Source organism: Sinohyriopsis cumingii, chromosome 3 (genome assembly GCF_028554795.1).
Source record: "Sinohyriopsis cumingii isolate HCF-2022 chromosome 3, ASM2855479v2, whole genome shotgun sequence".
In the NCBI taxonomy this organism is placed as follows: Eukaryota; Metazoa; Mollusca; class Bivalvia; order Unionida; family Unionidae; genus Sinohyriopsis; species Sinohyriopsis cumingii.
The window spans coordinates 141,482,740-141,507,683 of record NC_142963.1 but is presented as its reverse complement, the minus strand read 5'-3'; the positions used below and the strand labels follow the sequence as shown (position 1 = coordinate 141,507,683).

The 24,944-nt window shown below is 32.2% G+C and overlaps 2 protein-coding genes across 3 annotated transcripts in view; one reads left to right on the top strand and one right to left on the bottom strand.

The window, feature by feature from the left end:
- The window catches only part of LOC149803970 (integrator complex subunit 13-like), a 281,070-nt gene that overhangs the window by 240,767 nt on the left and 15,359 nt on the right, over positions 1-24,944 (bottom strand). The gene's annotated exons all lie outside the window — the stretch shown is intronic.
- LOC149803971 (EF-hand calcium-binding domain-containing protein 10-like) lies at positions 43-23,107 on the top strand. Of its 2 annotated transcripts, XR_016420279.1 has the most exons (5): positions 43-173; positions 15,272-15,436; positions 16,829-16,919; positions 17,853-18,090; positions 18,203-23,107. XR_016420279.1 is itself a non-coding variant. In XM_089953801.1 (4 exons), exons 1-4 carry the CDS (start codon positions 44-46, stop codon positions 17,890-17,892), a joined length of 426 nt encoding a protein of 141 aa, XP_089809927.1. In that variant the 5' UTR covers position 43; the 3' UTR covers positions 17,893-23,107. The 2 variants fall into 2 exon arrangements, 1 of the variants encoding a protein (XP_089809927.1); XM_089953801.1 differs by having other exon boundaries at positions 17,853-23,107.

Here is a 24,944-nt window from a genome sequence, read left to right as displayed (position 1 = left end):
ATGGAAACCATAACAACCACGTCCATTTCCGTTATATACAAACATGGCGTCCGACAAGCAAACAGACGTGAATATTGCACCCAGAGAAAGAGAGACTAGAGAATATCTTGAAAAACACAGAATATTGGAACTGTTCAATAACATGACAGCAAAACTCATATATCATAGACCAGGTAATTTTCAAAAAAACTTGGATGATATGAATAAAAGGCAGAGCCTTTTATAAAAACAAGTGCCCGATATCAATCGGGCGTCTGCTGCTCATTTGTTTTCTTTAAATGATGCGCTATGCAAGTGTAATAATGATAAATATGCTGGATAACAAAAGATTTCGTGTTAACTGAAAAGACCTGGACCACTCAATAATTATAACAAAATTCTAAACTGTTGGGAATTGTATCAATTGAAGGTAAATGATCTAAACCAGCGTTTGTCAGGGATAATCATGTTTATAAACTATGTTTTGAGTAATAAGAATGACATATGAGAACGAAATCAGCTGTACAAGCTGTTCTCGAAGTAATAACTAAGGATTACACATTTCAAGTGGTCTCGGGGTTCTTAGGGATCCGATCTTACAGGTCAAATATAAATTAAACTAATCAAAGGACACACCCTGTAACATGTCTTCTTGACATACCTTTTTATATTTTGGTCAGCCATGGCTGATCTGGAGTAGCAAAAGATTAGACTTAAGTAAATAGTCTAGTCCTACATCGTAAGACATATAGCAGCTGGGGGTGGGAGGTGAATAGACCTCTTTTTAGAAGAGTCTTCTTTGAAAACTGAAAAATATAGGTCAATAACGCCAAACCGAAGCCTCTGGTCAAAACCGAGAGTTTCTCTAATTGGGTTAGCTCATTTTGTTACTTCATCTTTGTCATTTGTGTTTTTAAATTTGTATGCTTGATTTTGTCTACCTTTTGGACATCATTGTTGGTCATACCCCCTACTGCTGTCTTTTTATCCAAAGATTTTATCAAGACCTATACGATATTGTGACCAAGGATTATGTAAATTTATTGTTATAAATCCATGTGGGGTAGCTTGCACACGTGAAAATAAGTTTTTGAACTTCATCATATCTATATCCCCTGAACACCAAGTCTGATGAATGTTTCACATAGCATGTGTATCAACTCCATTAAACATTAAAATATTACAGTTATCTCTGATCACTTTAGGTATTAGTGTATATCGCTGAGTAACATAAATCACGTCTGTGTTTTTTTCTGCCTCAAAAAATATCCGAGCTGGATTTGATTGTTTGTCCAGCATCACATCATCATATACTACAAGATTATTAATAAATCCATTGAGGCCATGTACAGATGTGGCTTCATTAATATCGGTGTTAAAATCAATAATATCATAACCATCATCGTTCAGTACTTTTGCATTTTCATTAAAATCTTTCAGCACATCGTAGCATCACTGATCATCTACAGATGGTGCAACTAAATATAGCATATCCCACTTATGCCATCTGATTATCAGATTAAGTAACAATTGCGTCTTACCAGACCCAGATGGACCTATGATAATTGCTCTAATAGAATTTGGTAGCACTGGATGATGTTTTACTGGCTCTTGCATTCATGTCACTGAGAAATCAATGATATCCGTATTGCAGAAATATAATAAATAATATGAATTTATATTGAGTTCGATGCAGAGTATCCACCCCCACCAGTGGATTAACAACAATAATAACAAAAACTAAAAAGCGTGCACTTACAGGCAAAGTGTGTAAAATGTGGTTAAAAAAAATACAACTTTATTTTGTCTTGTATGAAGTCAGGTGGTGATATTGCCACTTCATTAGGAAAATTACTAGAGCTCCATCTTCCTGAATATAATTATTGTGGTCCTGGAACTCGACTTGATATCCGACTTCATGAGCAAAATCAACCAAGACTTGGAGAGTATCCAATAAATGCGATTGATCAAGCATGCCATATTCATGATGTAGCATGTAACAATAAGGATTTACAACAACATATTGCAGATGTGAAGTTGATTCACTTGTTGAATGCCATAAAAAATAAATCTCTCAGAGAAAAACTTGCTAGTTTCCTAGTAACATCTGCGATGATAGGTTAACTAGTATTAGGGGCCAGTAATTAATCAACCAGTTATCATTATAATGGAATCAATATATTATAACCTAAGGGGATGTTCGAAGGGTAGAGCAGCAATCATTAAACTTGCTGATGCAGCAAATGTCACATGTTCTGTTGCTGCAAACTGAGCAGCATGACAGGCAATATGGCAAATTTTCCAACCACCACTTAAACAAATTCAGTATGCAAATTGTTATGTCAGCACTTCCAATGAAGTTCATCAAGCAGATATTCCATTTTTACCTCGTGATACCGTTAAAACTGGTAGACGTCAATCACACACATACAAATGTGCATTGACTGTTGTTGACGTTGCAAGTAGGTATAAAAAAGCAGAACCACTATCAACTAAAGCAGCAACTGAAGTTGCATCTGCATTTGAACAAATTTGTCGACGAGGACCCTTATGATGGCCACATTTACTACAGGTTGATCCTGACAAGGAATGTCTTGGTTCAGTATCATCTCTGATGAAAAAACATAATGTCAGACGAGGACATATTGCAATTCATCATGATCAGGCAATTGTTGAACGATTTAATCAAACACTTGCTGAGAGATTATTTGAATATCGACATGCGAAGGAAACAATTCAGAAAGACAACAGATTTCATGAATGGGTTGCATGATTACCAAGTGTGATAGCTGCATAAACTATTGAAATTACTCATGCAATTTCTATGAAATCTACCAATGTGATCACAATAAAATATATACCAATACAATGACATGACTTTTCAAAACAACCAGTACTAGGTAATGTTGACTGTGAGGTATTTATATGAACCTGGTGAACTTGAATTTGGTAAAAATAGAGCAACTGATCCTATTTGGAGTGTGACGACATATAAAATTTCCAGTATGGTAAGATCCATGGGTAGAATTGCAATCTACAGACTAGATTTGACTGCTCCTCAATGTGAATTTGTACATGAACAATTACAAGTAATTCCTGAAGACACACAATTACCACAACATTCACTTTTGTGAGCTAGCACCTTGATGTCGATTACATGCAAGACAGGTCAGGATCACATTTTTGAGTGTGTGACCCAGACAACTATTAATTTTTTCTACAGTAAACTGTTTTATGTAACAGAAATAATTGTTGTTAAAGTGTATCACGAACTATCTTTCTATTTACAACTATCAAATCATCTAGTCTCCATAAATTCCATAAATTGTTCATAGGAGTTTCTGAATTACTTGAACATGCATTATTTCTCACTGAATTTTATTTGGTTGTAGTCTGATTAATTTCACAAACTCTCTTAATTCTGGATCAAGCATTCTATTGACATCAGTTATCTCCTCATAATAATCTACAAAATCCTTCAGCCATTCCTGTGGAGAAAATCCAACAAAAGGTGGCAGTTGACCATGATCGCCACACATTATTACAGCGCTATTTTGTTGTCAACAACCAATCAAGAAATATTGTCAACATTTCTAATGAAACAATTCATATATATTTCATCCCAGATTGTAGTCCTTGGAATATATTTTTCACCCATTTATTCAGCAGTCCATTTATCACCCTTCCACCTAAAGAAGCTATGATAAGTATTAGATTTTACCCTCGCTCTTTCATTTCTTCAGCAAGTCTATGTGTTGGTGTTAATATAACTGTATCAAGTCCACGAAATAATTTGATCACACGTGTCGTTTTACCAGAACCTTCCGGTTCGTTTAGATAAATTGTTTTATGTCTGGCAACAGGACAACAGGATCATATACCGATGGTGATGATGATACTGGTTCTTGAATATTTTCACAATAAGTATTTTTATACTCAACATCAACTGTTTCATCATAAATGTGTAGTTCTTTTTTCAATCTCCATCCATCCCATGATGATTCAGTGCCGATATTTAGTTGTTATAACAAATCTGCATGTTTCTTATCAATATAAAATAAATCTGTCGCTACTCAAATGACTAATTTAGGGAATCTGTTCACCATCGACAATAGATTTATTGAAACATACACGAGCATTTCATATCTTAAATGAGTATACTGTGGTGAATCGCCATCAATATAATTCACAATTGTACATAATTTGTTCCATCTGACAAGAAAGCTGTTTCTTGGCTAATGCATTTATTTTTATTTATTGTATCGGCGATGATAAAATCTAATTCAGCATCTTCAATAGTTTTGTTTATGATTATGTGAACCGCATTGGGTAAACTTTCCAATTATCCTTGTACCAAGATCCTTTGCTTGTTTATTTTCGTAGTCAATCTTATCTTCACCCTCAAATGGATCCAAACATTTTTTTTCTTTCTTCTGGTAACCAAACATGTTTTTGTGAACAATACGACATTAATATTTCATTCACTGTTAACAATAATAAAATTCCTGAATCGAGCATGTATCATAACAATACTGTTGGTGCCCACATTTGTTCAGAAAAATGTTTGCCAAACCAGACATAACAAATCATATGAAGATTTTCAGTAAACTTAAATGATGTTATTCATGCAAAACCCATTACGTCAAAATCTGTCAGAGGTCCATTTACAGAAACTCGAATCATTTCATGGCTTGCATGTCCAAATCTCTTAAAATATTCCAAACATTCTCCCGTTCTAAGAAAACGTCCAGGATAACACACTACTATATCAAATGATATCATATTTATGTAATTGTATTTGGTATTCCATACTCCACCATGTTCATATTCAACACAACTTGATATCACATCATCGAAAAAAATTAGACCCAGTCGGCTTCCATGAATTTTTCTCTCTGGCGAAATGAGTTAACACATGATTGAGTTATTCTGTAACTCAGTTATTTATTCTGGAACTCAGTCAGTTATTCTGGAACATTCTGCATAGGCCTTATCTTGACTATAAAAGGCAACCAGAATGTTTCTCCCAGTCAATCTGGAAGTGTATTCATGGCAGTGAACAGGTAAGTAAAACATCATTTAGTAATCTAGGGGTTGTGTTTGTGCTATACTACACAATTGTATATCACCTTGGTTGAGGAATATAATTTAACTCTGAAAATGTGAATACTATTATTTCTGCAACTAAAATAATAAAACATAATGGTATGAAAACATGTCATGAACTGAATCCTGAAAAAAAATTATTTGTGACTTTGAATAAATACAACATCGAAAAATTGAAAATAGATATAAACTACCAGCAGAATACAGGTTCATTAAACTGATTCAGCAATCTACATTTCAATCCTTGGAGACAGTTAAAGATACAGAAGTTGAGAAATTTGTATCTCTATCACGTGCAATTTAAAACAAATCGATCAGAATTATCTCACGAATATGAAACTATTATTAATACATGCGTAAGACAGTTGAGAAAGGTTATGCCAGGTCATGAAAATAAAAGCGCTGTCGCCAGTGACCATAGTAATTGTTCAAGTCTGAATCAGATTTTTTTTATTCAGATTACAATATTTATTCTGATTCAAATTTATTTTCATCAAGATTATAATTATTCTGATTCAGATTTATTTTTTACTCAGGTTATAATATTGTTGTTGTTGTTGTTGTAGGGTTTAATGCCATTTTTCAGCACACGATAGGCTATACATGGCGGCCAGTATTAATGGTGGAGGAAGAACCCAGGAAAACTAGGGAAAGAACCACTGACTCACGAAAAGCTACTGGCAAGCTTTCTCACATACCCACATTAGCCGAATCCGAGACTCGAACCCTCGCAGACAGAGGTGAGATGGCAGTGATCCGTAATGGAGAGCGCTTTAGACCACTTGGCCACTTGGGGCCCCATTATAATATTGATTCTGATTCAGATTATAATATTGATTCTAATTCAGTTTATAATATTGATTCTAACTGAGATTATAATATTTATTCTAATTCAGATTATAATATTTATTCTAATTCAGATTATAATATTGATTCTAATTCAGATTATAATATTGATTCTGATTCAGATTTTTTTTCTGATAATAATATTTATTCTGATTCAGTCCTATATTTATTATTTTTAGTGTCATTTACCCCAACAAATTATGAAATTAGTCCTATAATTATTAATTTTAGTACCATTTACCCCAACTAATTAGGAAATCAGTCCTATAATTATTATTTTTAGCAACATTTACCCCATCTATTTATGAAACCAGAAATATAATTATACTTTTAGTAACATATACCCGAATAAATTCGATAATCAGTGAAGAATAAGATTGTTGTTTTTATTCTGACAATAATATTTATTCAGGTAATATTTATTCTGATTATAATATTTATTCAGATCAAAAATTTTATTCTGATAATAATATTTATTCTGATTCTGAAAACAATATTGTTTTATTCTGATATTATTATTTTTTATGTAATTTTCTGTTTTCAGTAGGATTTTCACATTGTTTTAGTACCATTCACCCCATTAAATTATAGAATCTGACTGAAATTAATAATTTCGAGTATCATTTACCCCATCAAATTATAAAATCTGACTGATTTTCATAATTTTAAGTATCATTTACCTGAAATCTGGATGAGAATCAGTAAAAAATAAATTCTATTATAATATATTTGTTCCTTGCCAAAGTCAAGGGTGAAATTATTAAGTAATTTTTGTCTGTTTTCGATGAGATTTGTTATTATGATTTTGAGTATTATTTACCCCATCAATTTTATGAAATTGTTTGATAATCTGATTTAATTTGGGTAATATGCCCATCAATCTGATGAAATTGATTGATAATTTGATATAATTTGGGTAATATACCCATCAATTTGATGAAATTAACCATTAATCTGAAATGATATTAACCCTTTACCTCATAGAGCTTAGTGACAAAGTGCAGCACGCTATAAATAGAACACCTGTTATCTAGCAGACCGCATCCACATAGGCATGCCTGTGAATTGTTAAGCAATGTAGTGGTGTTACGTTTAACAGCAGTTTTAACCATTTTACGTTTTAGGCAGACATTTATTATATGTGGAAAAATTGAAGAGTAAAGTCCGATTGTTATAGCTGTGTAACTATTTTTCATAGAAGAATATTTTATGTGCTATAAAATCGAGAGAGAACTCGTTCACCGTCATGTCAGTGAGGCCGCGTGACCGACCGTAGCTGCCATTTCCCATACTCGAAATTTACACGTTTTTCGTCTGCGTCTACATCACTAAGTCATCTGAATTTGATAATCAATAAAAAAACTAATTGCTGCTTGCATAAATATCATAGCCTTTACCAAGGTTATTGAATCTTTCGTGTTTGTGATTCTACTCGTGAAAACTTCGTAAGTACTGAATGAAATCCTGCCTGTGAACTGTTAAGCAATTTAGTGTATGTTACATTTAACAACAATTTTAACCATTTTACATTTTTGGTACACATATATTATATGTGGAAAAATTTAAGAGTAATGTCCGATTGTTATAGCTGTGTAATTATTTTCCACAGAAGAATTTTTTTATGTGCTTCAAAGTCTTGAGAGAACTCGTTCACCGTCATGTCCGTGAGGTCGCGTGACCAACCGTAGCTGCTATTTCCGATACTCGAAATTTACAAGGTTTTCGTGTGCGTCTATATCACTAACTCATCTGAATTTGATAATTTATAAAAACTAATTGCTGCCTACATCAATATCAGAGACTTTACCTAATTTATTGAATCTTTCGTGGTTGTTATTCTAATCGTGAAAACTTCGTACGTACTGAATGAAATCCGCGGCTGCCATTTTGGAGAGTGGAGATTACAACCCAGTTACTTTAAATAGCAGATATCGACCAGTGCATGAATAGCGACCACGTGATCTGACGTAATTGTCATTCGCAGAAATGAATGTAGTATGTAATAGGGGGGTTTTCCCCGAAGGTGGCGCTACTAAAACTAGCTCAAAATGGCTGATGTTTTCCGCAGGCGTCAAAAGGCGCTTCTATGCGAATCTTGTAGAGGCGTCAAAAGGCGCTTCCATGCGAATGGAGTAGAGGCGTCCAAAGACGCTTGTATGAGGTAAAGGGTTAATAACAATAAAATCAAGAATAAAATCATAGAACATAAAATTGTTAATGAAATCGACTATTAATCAGAAAAATTATGGGTAATATACCCATCAATATGATGAAATTGTTTGATAATCTGAAAAATTATTGGTAATATACCCATAAAATTGTAAAATCTGACAGCCTTGACATTGTAAAAGTTGAGTAACATATACCCCCATCAAATTATAAAATCTAACTGATGATCATTAAAAAATAAACTCTGTTATAATATATTTATTTGTTCTTGACAAAGTCAAGAGTGAAATTATTATTATGTAATATTTTATTTTTCTGTTTTCAGTAGGATTTTAACAATTTTGAGTATCATATACCCCATCAAATGATAAAATCTGACTGCATTGACTTTGTCAAGATTGAGTACCATTTACTCCATCAAATTATAAAATCTAACTGATTTTCGTTATTTTGAGTAGCATTTACCTGAAATCTGAACAAGAATCAGTAAAAAATAAATTCTGTTATATACATTTTATTTCCCTTGATTATGAATCAGGATTGAACAATTCTGTTTTATCTATTTTGTTACCCCTGATTAGGACTCAGAATTGAAAATCAATCACTAACGTGAAGATCTATGATCTTACAAACAGATTCAAATTCAAAATTTCATTCTGTAAATCAAGTAAATGTCTGGATTTGTCAGTAAATTTGAAATATATCCTTGATAATGGTAGATTATGACATCACAAATAGACCGGATTAATGGGTTCTTGTACGATTAATTATCCTTGAGGTACTTGAGCTGTAAATGTGTATAAAATGTATCCTTGCTGAGCCTGACTGGATTTTTTCAAGATCTATTTGATAGCTGCCAACAATTGCATCACATCACATACAAGATTCAACTGCGATTGTTGATGTTAAATGTACAATTTCTGGTGAAATATGACGACCTCCAGCGTATGGACCATTGTTATGTTTGAGAATATTTGATGGCAGGTTTATTTTTCTCCATGACTCAACAATTTGTGGAAAATATTCATTGATAATATCATTTTTTTAGTTCTTAGTATTTTTAGTTCTTCGGTATTAAATCATGGTAATGTAAAATTTAGTAAATCTGCTTCAGCTATTTTATGATTAGCAAATAGTTCCTTAAAATATATTCTTTTCCCCTCGTTCATTAACAGAAAACTACTAACATTTATATACTCAATAATAATTTGATTAGCATACTCAAGGTCTGATACAATTTTATTTAAATGTTGTATTGTTTCAGTGATTTGCCTTTTTAAATCATCTGGATATTCCAGAATATAATTTATAAATAACTGTACTAATGTCATGAACACAGTTATATGTTCATCTTTAATTTTTTTTAGCCATCCTAATACAGTTCTGATTGATGATTGATATATATCAGTGGCATAATCTAGAAAGTTTATTTCTATCACGGCTGATAATGTTGGTTTGTGAACTGTAATAGCGATTTTGGATTCTTTCTGTAATATATTTAATTCTGCGCTGGCATTTATCATTGATTTGTTCAATTTGATATTTGCCTCTGGGAATACCAACAACTTGCCAATCAGGGGTTCCATCTGGTTTATTTTTATTTGCAAATACCAGTGAATTATTTGCTTGCAACCCACCAAATGAATTTAATCTAATATTTGGCCAACTATGACATACTCGTAATTGTGCTAGTGCCATTTCTTTCACTGGAATTGCAGTTGGAAAGTTGATGCTAAATTTAGGATTGGTTGAGCTTGCTGATATCATCGTTGTTTTCGATGGAGTTGTATTAGCGACTATATGTTATAGGTATTTGTTCGACATTCACATTATTTATAACCCCGGATTTTAAATCAGGATTTTGAATCCCGATTTTCTAAATCGGACGTAGATTCTGAGAGTCATTGCCTCGTGGTAACGTTTGATCATTTCTGTCAAATCAGTATCTGATATTATTCCATTGCTAAGGCCTCATGATATCAACGAAGATAATTTGGAGTATGGTAGTGTCACTGTATGCAACTTTATTTTATACTTATGCAATTTTGTATTTGTGCATGTACATATTTTTTTAGTGATGATATTAAGAACACCAGCAATTGTTGTTGCAGCTGAAACACAAATTGTTATAATTACTGGTGATGTCATTGCTATTATTGATAGCAATATGCCTGTTCCAGCAATAACAGCAGATGCCGAATACACAATTATGTCAATAACAACTACTTGTCTGTAATATTTTTTTTACTTCTTCTGTATACTCGTCAGCAATATTTTTTAGCTTGGTTTGCCACTCACATACTTGATTGTATCTGTAAAGTTGAACATCGATTGGGGAGTTCATTATATGTTAAGTAGGTGGTAGTTTAGCAACTAATTCAAGACACCAATAATACAACATGGGGTTGCCTTTTTCTTCAGGTTCCACCATGAATGTTCTCTCATCATTTTGATCCAACATAACTAACACACATCCAGTAAAGTCGTTAATTGGATAATGCCACGGTATTGTGGTGGATATCATAAATGTCGAAGTACTAAGTGCTGAGAATCTGTATAACCCGGTAACCTCAGCGTAATGTTTATGGGATTTGTTAACTGGTGACCATAATGTTGATCCAGATGCTACTGTATATACTACACTGTCGGTAATTTTTTAATGTCAACGAGTTTAATGTCGATGACTGGTGGACTTCCAAACAATTCATTAATGGCTCTATTTGTTTCTACGAAAATGTAAAAACTTTTGTACATGATTAGAATATTCAGAACTAAATGTGGTCATTCCATCATTGATTGTCATTAACAAGTTCATCATCGGAATGTTGCTATCATCAACATATTTCCAGAATTGATCATCTAATACACTCATCTACTGTCTGGTTAAAAATGTTAAAATTATTAACATCTTCCTCAGATTTGATTGCCAAGTATCAGTAGCGATGTGATATACATCCCTAATCCAATCAGCAGCTTTTAGAATTTTAATATATTCGGGTTTTACATACTTATCTCTGTCACAATATCCAAATGCGGCAATATCAAGTATTTTGTCTTTGTCCTTGATATCGGCAATACCTTCCGGCATAAATTTATCCATAATTTTAGTTTTGAATCGACAGAGGTTGAACTTCACGTTGTGGTTGAGGAGGTTGCTTGGGTGGTGGTTGAACTGCTTGAAGACAGCCAGCAATATCAACAGGCAATGTTTCAAGATCTTTTTGAACAACCTCAGTTGCTGTAACAATTTTCTTTGTTGGTTCAACTATCGGTTTGAATACCTGTTCTGTACCTTCTGCAAATTCCACCCGAGACTCCTGAAGTGCTTGTAGTTGCTGCAACTTAAATGTTTTTAATGAAATGAATAAAAATTTACAAAATATTGAAGAAATCATCAATTTTCAATGAATAACTGTTAATTAATTATGTGTGATTTAGACTTGGGCACCACAGTATCAGTAGACATTTTTTGAAAGAGTGTATGTGTGATTTAGACTTGGCACTACAGTATCAGTAGACATATTTTGAAAGAGTGTATGTGTGATTTAGACTTGGGCACTACAGTATCAGTAGACATTTTTTGAAAGAGTGTATGTGTGATTTAGACTTGGCACTGCAGTATCAGTAGACATATTTTGAAAGAGTGTATGTGTGATTTAGACTTGGGCACTACAGTATCAGTAGACATTTTTTGAAAGAGTGTATGTGTGATTTAGACTTGTGCACTACAGTATCAGTAGACATTTTTTGAAAGAGTGTATGTGTGATTTAGACTTGGGCACTACAGTATCAGTAGACACCTTTTAAAAGAGTGTATGTGTGATATAGGCTTGGGCACTACAGTATCAGTAGACAGCTTTTAAAAGAGTGCATAGACTTGTAAGAAGGTGTTAGTAAAATCTATCTCCATTTTTTGGGAAATGGGCTTGTGATGACAATGAAAAAAGGTAATAAAAGGCAACAACAACAACAAAAAAACAGACAAAAATGAGAGCACAAGTGGGACAACCAAGCAAACTTGAACTTGGAATGTATAATTAATGTTGATTCCATCTTGATTTTGTTGAAGGAGGCTTATTAAAATGGTGTCAAATTTATGAATGTGATAAACTGGAGACATGAGCAGGAGAAGCAGTTCTCATAGTTGAAAAAGTTGGAATCAGAAATTAAGCCTGCTTAAAACCAAAATCCTTTCACTCAGTTGGAAGTAGTACTTGCAGCAGTCGGCCTTTAGCCATCAGGAATTTAACCTGGATAATAATATCCCATATATGATGTTGAGAAAACTCTCAAAATTGATGTGAAAAATGACGACTGCAAAGGAGCACAGTTCTGTGAAATGAAAGAGCTGAATAATTAATCATAATAATGGCATCTTTTACTTGATGACTTTGGTATGTCATACTTACATTTATGAAGTCAAGAAACAAGGAATCTAACTCATTTGAAAAACTAGTTTGCAGATGGTAGAGTGTATCATGACAGATGTGTGGTTTTTGACAATTACTGAAAAATAGTTTGTCTCTAATATGATCTTATGAGCATGAGAATTGAATCCAGGTGTGTTTATTAATAATGACAGGACTCAGGACAAATTTCCCAAGCACTTGTCCCTCGGATGTAAAGTACTTCTGGACAATAACTGAGAAATAGTTTTTCTCTAATATGATCTTAGAAACATTTAATCCAGATGTCTAATAAAATATTGTCATATATACTTTTTCAGTTTCCTTTCTATCCTTTGGAAAACATGGGACTCATGACCTTATACATGGGACTCTCAGGGTCTTCTAAGTACCATGGGTCCAGGACTCTGTTGAGAGTTCCAAGTATACAAAAACCATGATGATGAGTCACATCTCTTTTTAGATGAATCAATAAGCCCAGTCAAGTTACAATGTGCACGCTATGTATTCTTCATCTTATCACCTACTGGGATAACCCATGAACAAATGCATGTTATCCAAAAATATATAGGCATACATATTGCATCAAAGAATTCTTGTGATATTGTCTATTTCCAGATTTGGGAAATAGTTTGTTCTTTTGTGCATGACTTTATGCATAAATTCAATCAGAGATTCATATTTAAGAAACAAAATCAACTTGGGAGGAATTAAAACAGAATTTTCGCAATCATGGAGATGAATTTTATATAATTGATCATACTAATTGGATCTTGACAATTTCCTTCTAATTGTTTTTCTTACTGGCAGTGTTTTCTGCAGTTGGATTTATTAAGTATATGTTTTACTTTGGAAGCTCATTCTGAAGTTATTGAATTTTAAGTGTCAGGTTTCAGGATGATCTCAGAAATCTCCACGTTTGTGCTTATTTTGAAAATTACTGTATGTCTTCTTGCTAGCTTGACAGTGCAAAACGGTTACTGTACATCAGACTCTTTCAAAATATGCCTATCTAACATGAATGTTGAGTACTAATTATTGATGCGAACTAAGAAAACTTCCCCAAAGAAAATAAACAAAAACATAATGCTTACATAATTGAATTAACAGACCCTGTTAATGCTCAGATTTTATATGTTCAGTTGGGCTGAAGTTGTATACACATAGAGTTGAGACCATAATAATAATAATAATAATGCTTTATTTATAGAGGGCGACTTATTTGTCAAGGATTATTTTCCTATGAGGCCCTCTAAGGAGAGTATAATAATGCACATTATATGAAGATAACAATAATTACTGTTTTGTTAACATGTTTAGTATTAAAATATTAAATTCCATTATCTATTAGAAGTACATACATGCTTATCATATCTCTTCTTAAATACTCTTAATATTTTCAGCAGATTTTACATGTAGTGAAAGCTTGTTCCACAGAACTGTACTAGAGTATTGGAAGCTCATTTTAAATTGCTCTGTTCTTGGTTTTGGTGGTAGAAGGTTTCCATGTGATACTGATCTCAACTGGTATTGTGTTGAAAAAGGCCTGAATAAATCCTGAAGATACTCTGGTGCAGTTCCATGTAGACATTTATATAAAAGAACTGCCTTGTGAAAATCTGTTCTGTCATATATTGTAACCATGATCATACTGCTGTGGCCAGTAATTTTCCTTATGTAAATAGATGTAATAAGATACCACCTGTTATGCATGTTTAATTAGGATTGTGTGATTGACCTTTGTCCATAATAGAGGGTAATGGTTTGGGTCTATCTGACTAATATCTTCTCTTTTTTTTAAACAACATATTACATAGCTAATTTGTATTTATGATTGTAGATTGTATTTTAAGATTGTTATTATTTGTAAATAAACATGTTCTCTTTAATCTGAGTTCAGAACATTGGTTTTTCCCTTTGGGAATTCCTGGTTTACCTAATTTTTGCTATGTTTTTTATATATAAAATTTATGTTAAAGACCTCATCTGGTTTACAACTTTGAATGTTCTAAAATGAACTTTAGACTCTCATCCTGGTCCTCTTATTATGTCTTGGGTTTTATATTAAAAATGTTTACATCAGAATTATTTATTAATATCTTAACATCTTAAGTGGAATCAATCTTTTAGTTCTACCCAGTTTTAAATTGAGATGATTTACTCATTTAAACTATTTGTTGGAATTGCAAAGTGTTCATAAATATTTTCAGAGTAAATCAATATTTGGGGTTTATTATGAATTCATTTAGAGACATTTTGGATTGTCTCATTGTGATACACCAAGGCTATTAGCACATAAACGCTATTCCATGCTTTTAGTACATCAGTACATTCAAGATTTTAATTTATTCAGAATACTTTTGGACTGTTCGGGATTTAATATACAATACTGTAAGTTCTTCTTAAAATTTCACTTAGTATTCTAGGGAAATAATTATTTGCTGAATTTTACTGAAATTGTTGGTTTTCACTCTTTGCTGTTACTTAGTTTAAGACCCATGAGTCATAACATAACCTTTACTTACGTTACTTTTTGTTTAGTCGTTTACAATACACTTCTTTATTAAGTAAAATGGTCTTGGAGCTTGAGAGGAACAAACCTGAGACACTTTCAAAGTTTCATCTTAGTTTGAATTTACAATCTTTTGAGTCACAGGTTTAAAATGCATTGCCCTTGTCAGTAAAAAAAATTAATAACCATTCTTTGCATTATAGATTATTTGTTTCATTTATTGTAACTGATGAAATAATTCTTTCTTTTGCAGAAGATCCAAAATTGTACATGATTGACATGCTTGAAAAGCTTGAGAAGTCCCGACAGAATAAACAGGAACATCCTTGTCTGTTTGATGATTCAAATATTGAAGCTGTGTTTGGCATGCTAGATCCCACACATACAGGAGTGATCACACTACAACAATACACAGAAGGCACATGAATTTTACTAATGTTTTTTTAAATGACCACTTGAATGTTGTATAATACTGTTCAGGCAGGAGTTCAATAACATTTTATATAATTGTATATAGGTCTCTCTCTCTCTCTCTCTCACATGAGGTACATGTATTTAACGAGATTAAGTCAAGTTATAATTAATTCTCATTAGCCAAGAATTAAAAGTGAAATAAATCAGGTAGCATTGACAAAACAAAATTCAAACAGATTATGGGATTCAAATCCACACCTACATTATAAGAGGGGCAGAAATATATGAAGTCTATATGAAGTCTCTCACTATAATGGGACAGAGATATATGAAATCTATATGAAGTCACTCACTATAATGGGACAGATATATGAAGTTTATATCAAGTCCCTCACGATAATGGGAAAGATAAATGAAGTCTATATGAAATCCCTCACTAATAATGGGACAGAGTTATATGAAGTCTATATGAAGTCCCTTTATAATGGGCAGTGATATATGAAGTGTACCTAAAAACATAAAATCCATCACTGTGATGCTGATCCATAAAACTTGGGTGTGGTCATTGAGATTGGTTCATTTTTATTTTTACAATTGCTATATAATTTATTTTACTTAAGTTCAGTTCTTTGCCAATAATAACCAATTATAATGTGATTTCACCTCACTAAATATATTTTTGGGGTGTTTTTTTTTGTATTAATATGATCAGGTTGGGATTTATGTGGTTCTTTTACGTCTCACATGTACAGTGCTATGAAAAGAACAGTGTATAAATGCATAGAAAACAATGTATTTACTTTATGACTATTCTCTGTATTTGCTACTGGAACATATTCATGTTTATCTTCTGAAAATTCTTTGTATTTTCTAAAGGAATGCAATCATGTTTATTTTTTAAATCCAGTGATCATGCAGAAAAAAAAAGTAAATGACTGAATAAAAAAATGTCAGTTATTTAGTCATTTTTGGAAGGTGCACCATAATTATATCAAAATACAAAGAAACCAACTGAAAACACTCTGAACAAGGCTCAGATAAGATGTGAAATATTTTATAGAAATATTTTTATTCAGAATTTGTTTTTGTGTCTCATTTTTTCATTTACAGAATCAGCCATATGGATTTAGATCATCTCTAACATAATTTACTTAAAATATATGTGGCTAAACTGGCTACTCCAATTTGGTGTCGCTCTGAAAGCAGCTCCCTGTGCAAGCATGTTGCTTGGACATAGTTTGTGGACCTGATATATATATAGTTTAAATATATACCTGCTGCCTTTTGCAGTGGAAAAATACAGCATCTCAGCAAAGAATAACATTCTCTTCTTTGAAAGTCTTTTCATCTAACCAATTAATTGCTTCTATTATTTGTTGTTGTTTTTTATTTTCAGCCCTTACAACACTGGGAGTGACTCAGTTTGACCGGAATCCTGAGGGATATGAGACTGATAGTATAAATTTTGGAACATTCTTAGCTGAGGCGTAAGAAAAATTATTTTGTCATACTTGTTATTTTATGACTACTTGTCCCATCTTCTGCCACCAGGAAAAAAACAGTTTGAGAGACAAAGTTTGCCTGTCCTTCAGTCTCTTTGTTGAACAAGATAATAAATAACTACAACTGTTCACTGCTAAAATGAAAACTTTTAATAAGCAATACACTGCATATATATTTTTCCACACTTTATATACAATACAATAAAAGCATAAAATATACAATACAAATATACACATGTAACAGAAGTACAGTTGTCCTCACTATCAGGCTTCTTTTTATGACACTGCCATTCTTATAACATGGTTATGATCATAGATCAAAATAAATTGTTATACCACTGCCATTCTTATAACATGGTTATGATCATGGATCAAAATAAAGTGTTATACCACTGCCATTCTTATAACATGGTTATGATCATAGATCAAAATAAATTGTTATACCACTGCCATTCTTATAACATGGTTATGATCATAGATCAAAATAAATTGTTATACCACTGCCAGGTCTGATCATAAATCAAATTCCATTTTTATACCATTGCCACCCCTATAACATGGTTTTGACCCTAGATTCAAATAAATTATTATATTACTGCCACTTCTGAAACATGGTTATGATCATAGAGCCAATTAAATTGTTATACCACAGTCACTATTATAACATGGTTATGATCATAGAGCCAATTAAATTGTTATACCACAGTCACTATTATAACATGGTTATGATCATATATTGAACGAAACTGTTAGAACATCAATAAATACACTAGTTTTATGCATGCCTGTATTTATTAGATGAAAGTTTTGCTGGAAGATCACTTATATAACACTGGTTACATGTACAGTTTCCATTAAGAGTGTTACAAAGAGGGAGCATTTAGTACATTTCATTTCCATTCTGTATATTTTTTTCAGGAGAGAGGGGCTTGCAAGGGCTTCTGCAACCTTTGGATGATGATCTCTTCAATACCAAGATTTTGCTCTGTAATCATTTGATCCATTTGTCCAGTTTAATATTCATTTATACTGTAACTGTTTGTTGTACGTTATGTTTTAAATATTTCCAATGCATTAAAAATATTAATTGACAGTACTGGTTCTTGTCTAAATTTTGTATACAGTCAGGTCTTGTCTAAATTTTGTATACAGTCAGGTCTTGTCTAAATTTTGTATACAGTCAGGTCTTGTCTAAATTTTGTATACAGTCAGGTCCTGTCTAAATTTTGTATACAGTCAGGTCTTGTCTAAATTTTGTATACAGTCAGGTCCTGTGACTTACTTTTGCCCCTGCTTTTATCCAAGTTCAGTGCGTTTCAAGTTTCTTAATTTTAATTACAAATACTTCTGAAAATACTTATCACAGTTAGTTACAGTTACAATTTCTCACTCTAAGGCAAAGTAAAATATAGTATATATTACTGCTTACATTGCAGTTGATTACTGTTTTTGTTACCTTTGATCATATGTCTCTAAAATCACATTGATTACTGTTTTTGTTACCTTTGATCATATGTCTCTAAAATCACATTGATTACTGTTTTTGTTACCTTTGATCATATGTCTCTAAAATCACATTGATTACTGTTTTTGTTACCTTTGATCATATGTCTCTAAAATCACATTGATTACTGTTTTTGTTACCTTTGATCATATGTCTCTAAAATCACATTGATTACTGTTTTTGTTACCTTTGATCATATGTCTCTAAAATCACATTGATTACTGTTTTTGTTACCTTTGATCATATGTCTCTAAAATCACATTGATTACTGTTTTTGTTACCTTTGATCATATGTCTCTAAAATCACATTGATTTCTATCCTTCTATTACACATTATAAAAGTAACTAACAGCAGGTCACATGAATAAAATGCTCACACATGTATATAAAATACTCCATCTTACACAAGCATTCATTTTTTTAATTATTTGAATATCCCACCCTATGATTCATTTATGTAAATTAAAAATCGTTGTTTAACTTTCTTGAGATGTTTTCATGACTGTAATATTGGAATATTCAGAATACCAGATATTGATTTTAATGTAATTATTGATTACAGCTGTATTAAGAACTGGGTGATTACAAATCAATGGGCCTTACATAAAAATAAGTGATAATAGATGCTGATTATGATCGCCACACAAGGCTGCTGTAAGGCTACAACCATATCAATGTTTGGACCATAAATATATACTGAAAAAGGAATAAATATCAAGTAAAATATGCACAGCACCATGAGACACTTTATTTAATTGTTCCATCACCAATTGGAAAATTGCAAGGCTTTTTAATTGTACATGGAAACATCTTCCCATCTCCAACATTATTGTATTAGAATGGCTATACAAATGAAACTAGCTGAAGACGTTCCAGCCACAGGGCTACTTTTACTGTGTCCTGTCAACCACCATCACTTCACCATATGCTGAAGTATGGTGTGAGATATGGGAATCCCTTTTCCAACAGACTGATGGTTGTTTTTGTTGTTTTTATTGTTGTTCATGTATAAATGATTTACTACTACAGTACTTAAAATATAATGATGCAATACAGACTTTGTTGATTATATAACTTTATCTGGTGCATAACATTCTATGTCAGAGATCGAATAAAAAACTACAGACAGCTTTCAATTATAGCTGCTTTGTGTAAAGAATATGGGGTTATAATAATACTGATAGAACTAAAGTACTTCTCAAAGCTACAATCAAAAACATTTCTAGTTAACAAACAAAAACTTAGTATGAATTACAATGGTCATCTTACAAATGATTATATGTGATAAAATACCTGGAGATTTTGTTGACCATATCATGGTATTAACATATAACCAAGAAAATAAATTGATATTTGTATGGCTGTCAAGAAAATTTAAGTATTATTTACCTGTCAGACACATGATAACTTTTCACAAAAGTTGCATTCAGCCAAATATAAATTAGTACCATATGGTTAGAGAAAATTGTTCTGAGGCAAAATTAATGAACATTTTTAGACTAAAACAATATTGGACAAACCAGTAACAAATATGACAGTAGCAATTAACAATTTGAATACTGGATGAACCAATAATAAATATTACAGCGGCAATTAACAATTTGAAGATACTCACTATTAAATAAATAATATTTATTAAAAAGGCAAAGACTACCGGTATGTTCAGTCTTTTAAATTATAATGCTGCTCTAAATCATATAACACATTTCATTACAGAGAATATCACAGTTCACCAATTCAGCACTTAATTACTGACAGAATGTTCAAAATTACTAAATCAAATATAAATCTTATCAAGAACAGTTTTCTGTAATCAACCTTACTACTTTGGAACTACTTTTCAAAGGAAATCAAACAAGTCCCTGCAATTTCTGCATTTCAAAAAGGAAATCAAATAAGTCCCTGCTATTTCTGCATTTCAAAGGAAATCAAACAAGTCCAGGCTATTTCTGCATTTCAAGAGAAAGTGATTAAATGTTAGTAATAATTATTTTTATATGTAGTTAAATCCTTCTGCTTCAATAATGTATTTTAATAATGTGTATGCATGTGTATTTACTTGTAAATACTTACAGTATTTCCTCACAGAGAGAGATGACATACACATGGATGTGTTACCATTGTTTGAGTGATATTACTTCATAAATAATTCCACTCAACTAACACTCTGTACAAAATAATTTATTATTATTATTATTAATATTATTATTATTGTATTTATTAATGTTGGTCTTATTTTATAAAACTGTTGCATGTACAGTCAGGAAGCTTGATGTGTATTCATGTTAGGGACACCTCTGATAATGTTAAATGCTTATTCATTAAATGTTATATGAACATTCCTTTGGAGGACAATATTCATATTCATCAAATGTTATACATACAATCTTTTGGAGGACAGTATTCATATTCCTTAAAACAAATCACAGTGACCTATTATTTTTGCTTAAGTGACTTTTGTACATTTTTGTTGTTTAACTTAGATTCCAAGGGATTCATTGGGTATTTCTAATGGCAACTAATTATGTTAATCTTTAATGAATTATTAGGTTAATTTCATAAGAATGTGTTCTAGTTGCTTGTTAAGAACAGTATGGAAATATCACAAGTAATAACAATGTATTTTATTAAATAATGAATGAGAAAATACTGTTTACAATTTAAATAATTGCAGTAACAGTCCAGTACTGGAATTATAATAAAGTACTAAAAAGTGTGTGAGATGATTGAAAATCATTTGTGATTTGTGACCCATCTTAAACTGAATGCACAGGCAAAAAATGTATGTAATCTTAAACAAAATTCATGTACCAACCAACATACAAATTTGTTTATTTGGTAAGATGAGTGGTGGATCCTCAATCTTTTGATGAATTGTAAATACTCACTTAGCTATTATTTTATGGGTAATTAGTGACAGGGTGACAATCAGTGACAGGTTAAATTTTCTAATACTATTTCATGTAAAGACCCTCGCATAGGGGCAAATATTCAGCTAAGATCAGTGTAAACAAATTAACAGAAATGTCTACATTTTTAGTAAATTGTTTACTCTTAGCTATGTAAAATTGTAAATATTTTGTGAAGTTAAATGCTGCAGGATTGGTCTTGATTATTATACTCTGAATGAAACAAAGAGTTCTGTAAAACACAAGCCTTGCATGCAATCAGGTTTATACTAGTCTTACAAGCAATCATGGCTTAGTAAAATACTTGCCACACATGCAAAAAAATGTCTATATCAAACACTAGCTTAATATGGGAATAGCGCTATATATAAAACACTAGCCTAACATGCAAAACAGGTCTATATAAAACACTAGCCTAACATACAAATAGGGCTATAGAAAACACTAGCCTAACATGCCAACAGGGCTATAGAAAACACTAGCCTAACATGCCAACAGGGCTATATAAAACACTAACCTAACATGCAAACAGGGCTATATAATACACAAGCCTAACATGAAAACAGGGCTACATAAAACACTAGCCTAACATACAAACAGGGTTATATAAAATACAAGTCTAACATACAAACAGGTCTATATAAAACACAAGCCTCACATGCAAACAGGGCTATATACAACACTAGCCTAACATGCAAACAGGGCTATATAAAACAATATCGTGTTGGAAAACTTTCAACAATTTTAAGAGAAAATTTTAATCAGCACCACTAACAACAAATTGCTGTAATAGATAAAAGTAAAACAATTTTCAGTATCATATGGCAAGCCTACCAGGGAAGGAGTATGGCCATCCGCTTTTATGTTTAATAGATGAGAGAATGCTTCTTAATATACTGATGTTAGCTTGAGACTCTTTCCTTATCCCTTGGTATGGGTCCTCCAAAATTATTCCCCTTTGTAAAAAATTTATGTATCTATTTTGCGAAAAATAGTAGATGCTCTGATATCCAGTAGTTGTCCACTGGGCTACATGAATTCAGCATATGGCAAGCTTGTACTCAACATTCAGTTAGCCCCTTGAGAGTAGGGAGTTTAGGCACCTTGTACTGTATCTCACTGTGTGCTAATGCAAGTGACATAAAAAATGTCATTTTGACCTCTCAGGTTTATGACATAATTTACACTTGTCAGATCTAAAGTACCAAGTTTGAGCAACATTTTATTTTAAAGACATATTTTGTTCTGGTTTTGTCACCCTTTCAACTAATATTTGCTTTTCATGTCCATTTTATCAGTATGGTGAATTTATTTTATTATTATGAGCAATTTGGGGGGTTGGACTATTATCAATACATTTTGTTTGCAGAACAGCATCTAATGGGGACGTGTTTTTATTGTTTTCACAGATTGATGGATCAGTGTTCATTTGGATGTTTGCATTCATGGTGTTAGCAACAATGAATTCACAGAAAACTGACACCCTATCATTTAAAATAAAATAATTAATGAAAAGGTAAATATAAAGTAATATTTTTCAAAGATTCCACTCAACAGAATTATAAGGTATATTTGAATTTAAATTTTTTGTTTGCAATGGTCTCTTTTTGCAACTGTTTCATGTCCCTAGTTATCTTAAGCAAACAAGCAATCAATGCTTTGATGACCTGTTTTAGAAATGTAACTAGTCAACAAGTTTGCAAGTAATTATTTTTCATGTACATGTGCTGTTCTTAAAGACAAATAAACAGTTAATGCATCATAGGTGCTTACTTGCGTGTCACATATGCCTTTCGTCTGAGCAAACTGAAAAGTATTCAGGGTGTTTCTTCCAACAAAAATATTTAACTTTCCTGTTGAGCTTGTAAAATTCCTTTCCCTCACCAAGTTGCATCTTTTCAAGTTTTTGATCTGTAAAATATTCCTCTGAAAGCATTGTATAGGTCATCCACCGATTTTTTGCACCTTTTCAGTTAAAGCATCTCTTGATATATATATATATATATATATATATATATATATAAATGAATTTATTTCTATTATTTTTCATATCCCAGCATGTCAATAATATCCACATGCCACTAGTCAGCCATGTCACTAAAATTAAATCTATTGTAGGTATGGTGTTCTTACTTGACTGTGTAATGTACAGGTTCATTTGGTCATTATTTCATTTCAGAGTACTTTCTTTTCTCTGTACCCATTTAATTTGTTTCCACGATCGATTGTTTTCTGTGAAAGTGGTCTTTCTGTATCCTAGTAAAAATGTATACATACTGTTCTTTATCAATCCTTTAAAATCGTATAATAATATACAGATAATACTTTTATAATTGACAAGTTTCCTTTAGGTATGATCAACAAGTCACCCATCTTTTATATTCCTGTTATTTTCAGCAAATTAAAAAAGTTCGTTAAATCCTTGAAATCATCGAAATGATTTCAGATTTATGCCAAATTAGTTAATTTCTACTCATAAAACTAAGTCACCATCTGCTGTTTTAAGTCGAACTTTGTTTTCCGTAAATAGTATTTAAGTGTTTGGTGAATCATTATAAGTTAAGTTGTATGGTTAAGTTAGCCTAACATGATGTTGTATATTGACTGGCATCAAATATGTTATCTATTCCCACCTCAAACTATACTGTTTTAACCATCTTGTTGATTTCTACTTATTTTAATGTTAACCTCATTATATAAAGCATTTTAAACTTTGCAGAATATTGAAATCTTAAAATAAGAACAGTGGCATAGCTAGGATAGTTGTGCCCCTGTGCGGTCTCCTCTGCAAAGCTTACTGATGTACCTCTAATTATTCAATCGTGTAAAAAAAAAAAAAAAAAATTCGTGAGCCTCTTTACTTAGCATACTGCTGCTATATGGTAGCCACACCCCCTAAAAAAAATTATATTGTGTTAATTTGAAACACAATTAACTTTGACCATTCTTTTATCAGATAAAAACTTATAAATAAATACATGTACACTTTATTGCTTCTTACTGACATTGTTTCTTTCTTGTTAATCTAGTTAAATACATGTACATTCATTCATTGGATTATATTCACTTATTAGGTTTTTATTTTTATTCATTATATCCTGAGCAGCAGGGGGGGGGGGCGAATCCGACATTTTGTCCAATCGTTATTTTGCTTTATTAATATTTTCTGCACTCAGCGGATCCGGTGTCGTCAGCGCCCGGTAAAAAAAAAACGACGTCGTCGTCGGTGGGTCGTCCAATCGTTATTTTGCTTAATTAATACTTTCTGCACTCAGCGGATCCGGTGTCGTCAGCGCCCTGTAAAAAAAAAACGACGACGGTCCATCCTACACGACGGTGACGTCATCTGGTTTAATACACTTTCTGCGCGTCGATCCCAGTGTCGTCAGCGTCCGGTAAACACAGCGACGACCGCGTCGATGTCATTGCCCCCCCTGCTGGAGAATGTTACCGCGACGGACACACACAACCAATGTGTATGGGGAAAGTGTCAGTACTTATTTTTATAGGAATTTTGACACTTTCCCCATCGTTGATTTTAAAAACTCTTCTGGGGTTGGTACTGGTTTATTCTTTCGTCGGAGATATTCTATTGCC

Bases quoted from the DNA above. Each gene is read 5' to 3' on its own strand.
- LOC149803971 (XM_089953801.1), top strand. From the start codon at position 44: ATGGCGTCCGACAAGCAAACAGACGTGAATATTGCACCCAGAGAAAGA. The intron at 174-15,271 runs GTAATTTTCAAA...TTTCTTTTGCAG, and splicing joins ACTCATATATCATAGACCAG to AAGATCCAAAATTGTACATG. The intron at 16,920-17,852 runs GTAAGAAAAATT...TATTTTTTTCAG, and splicing joins GGAACATTCTTAGCTGAGGC to GAGAGAGGGGCTTGCAAGGG.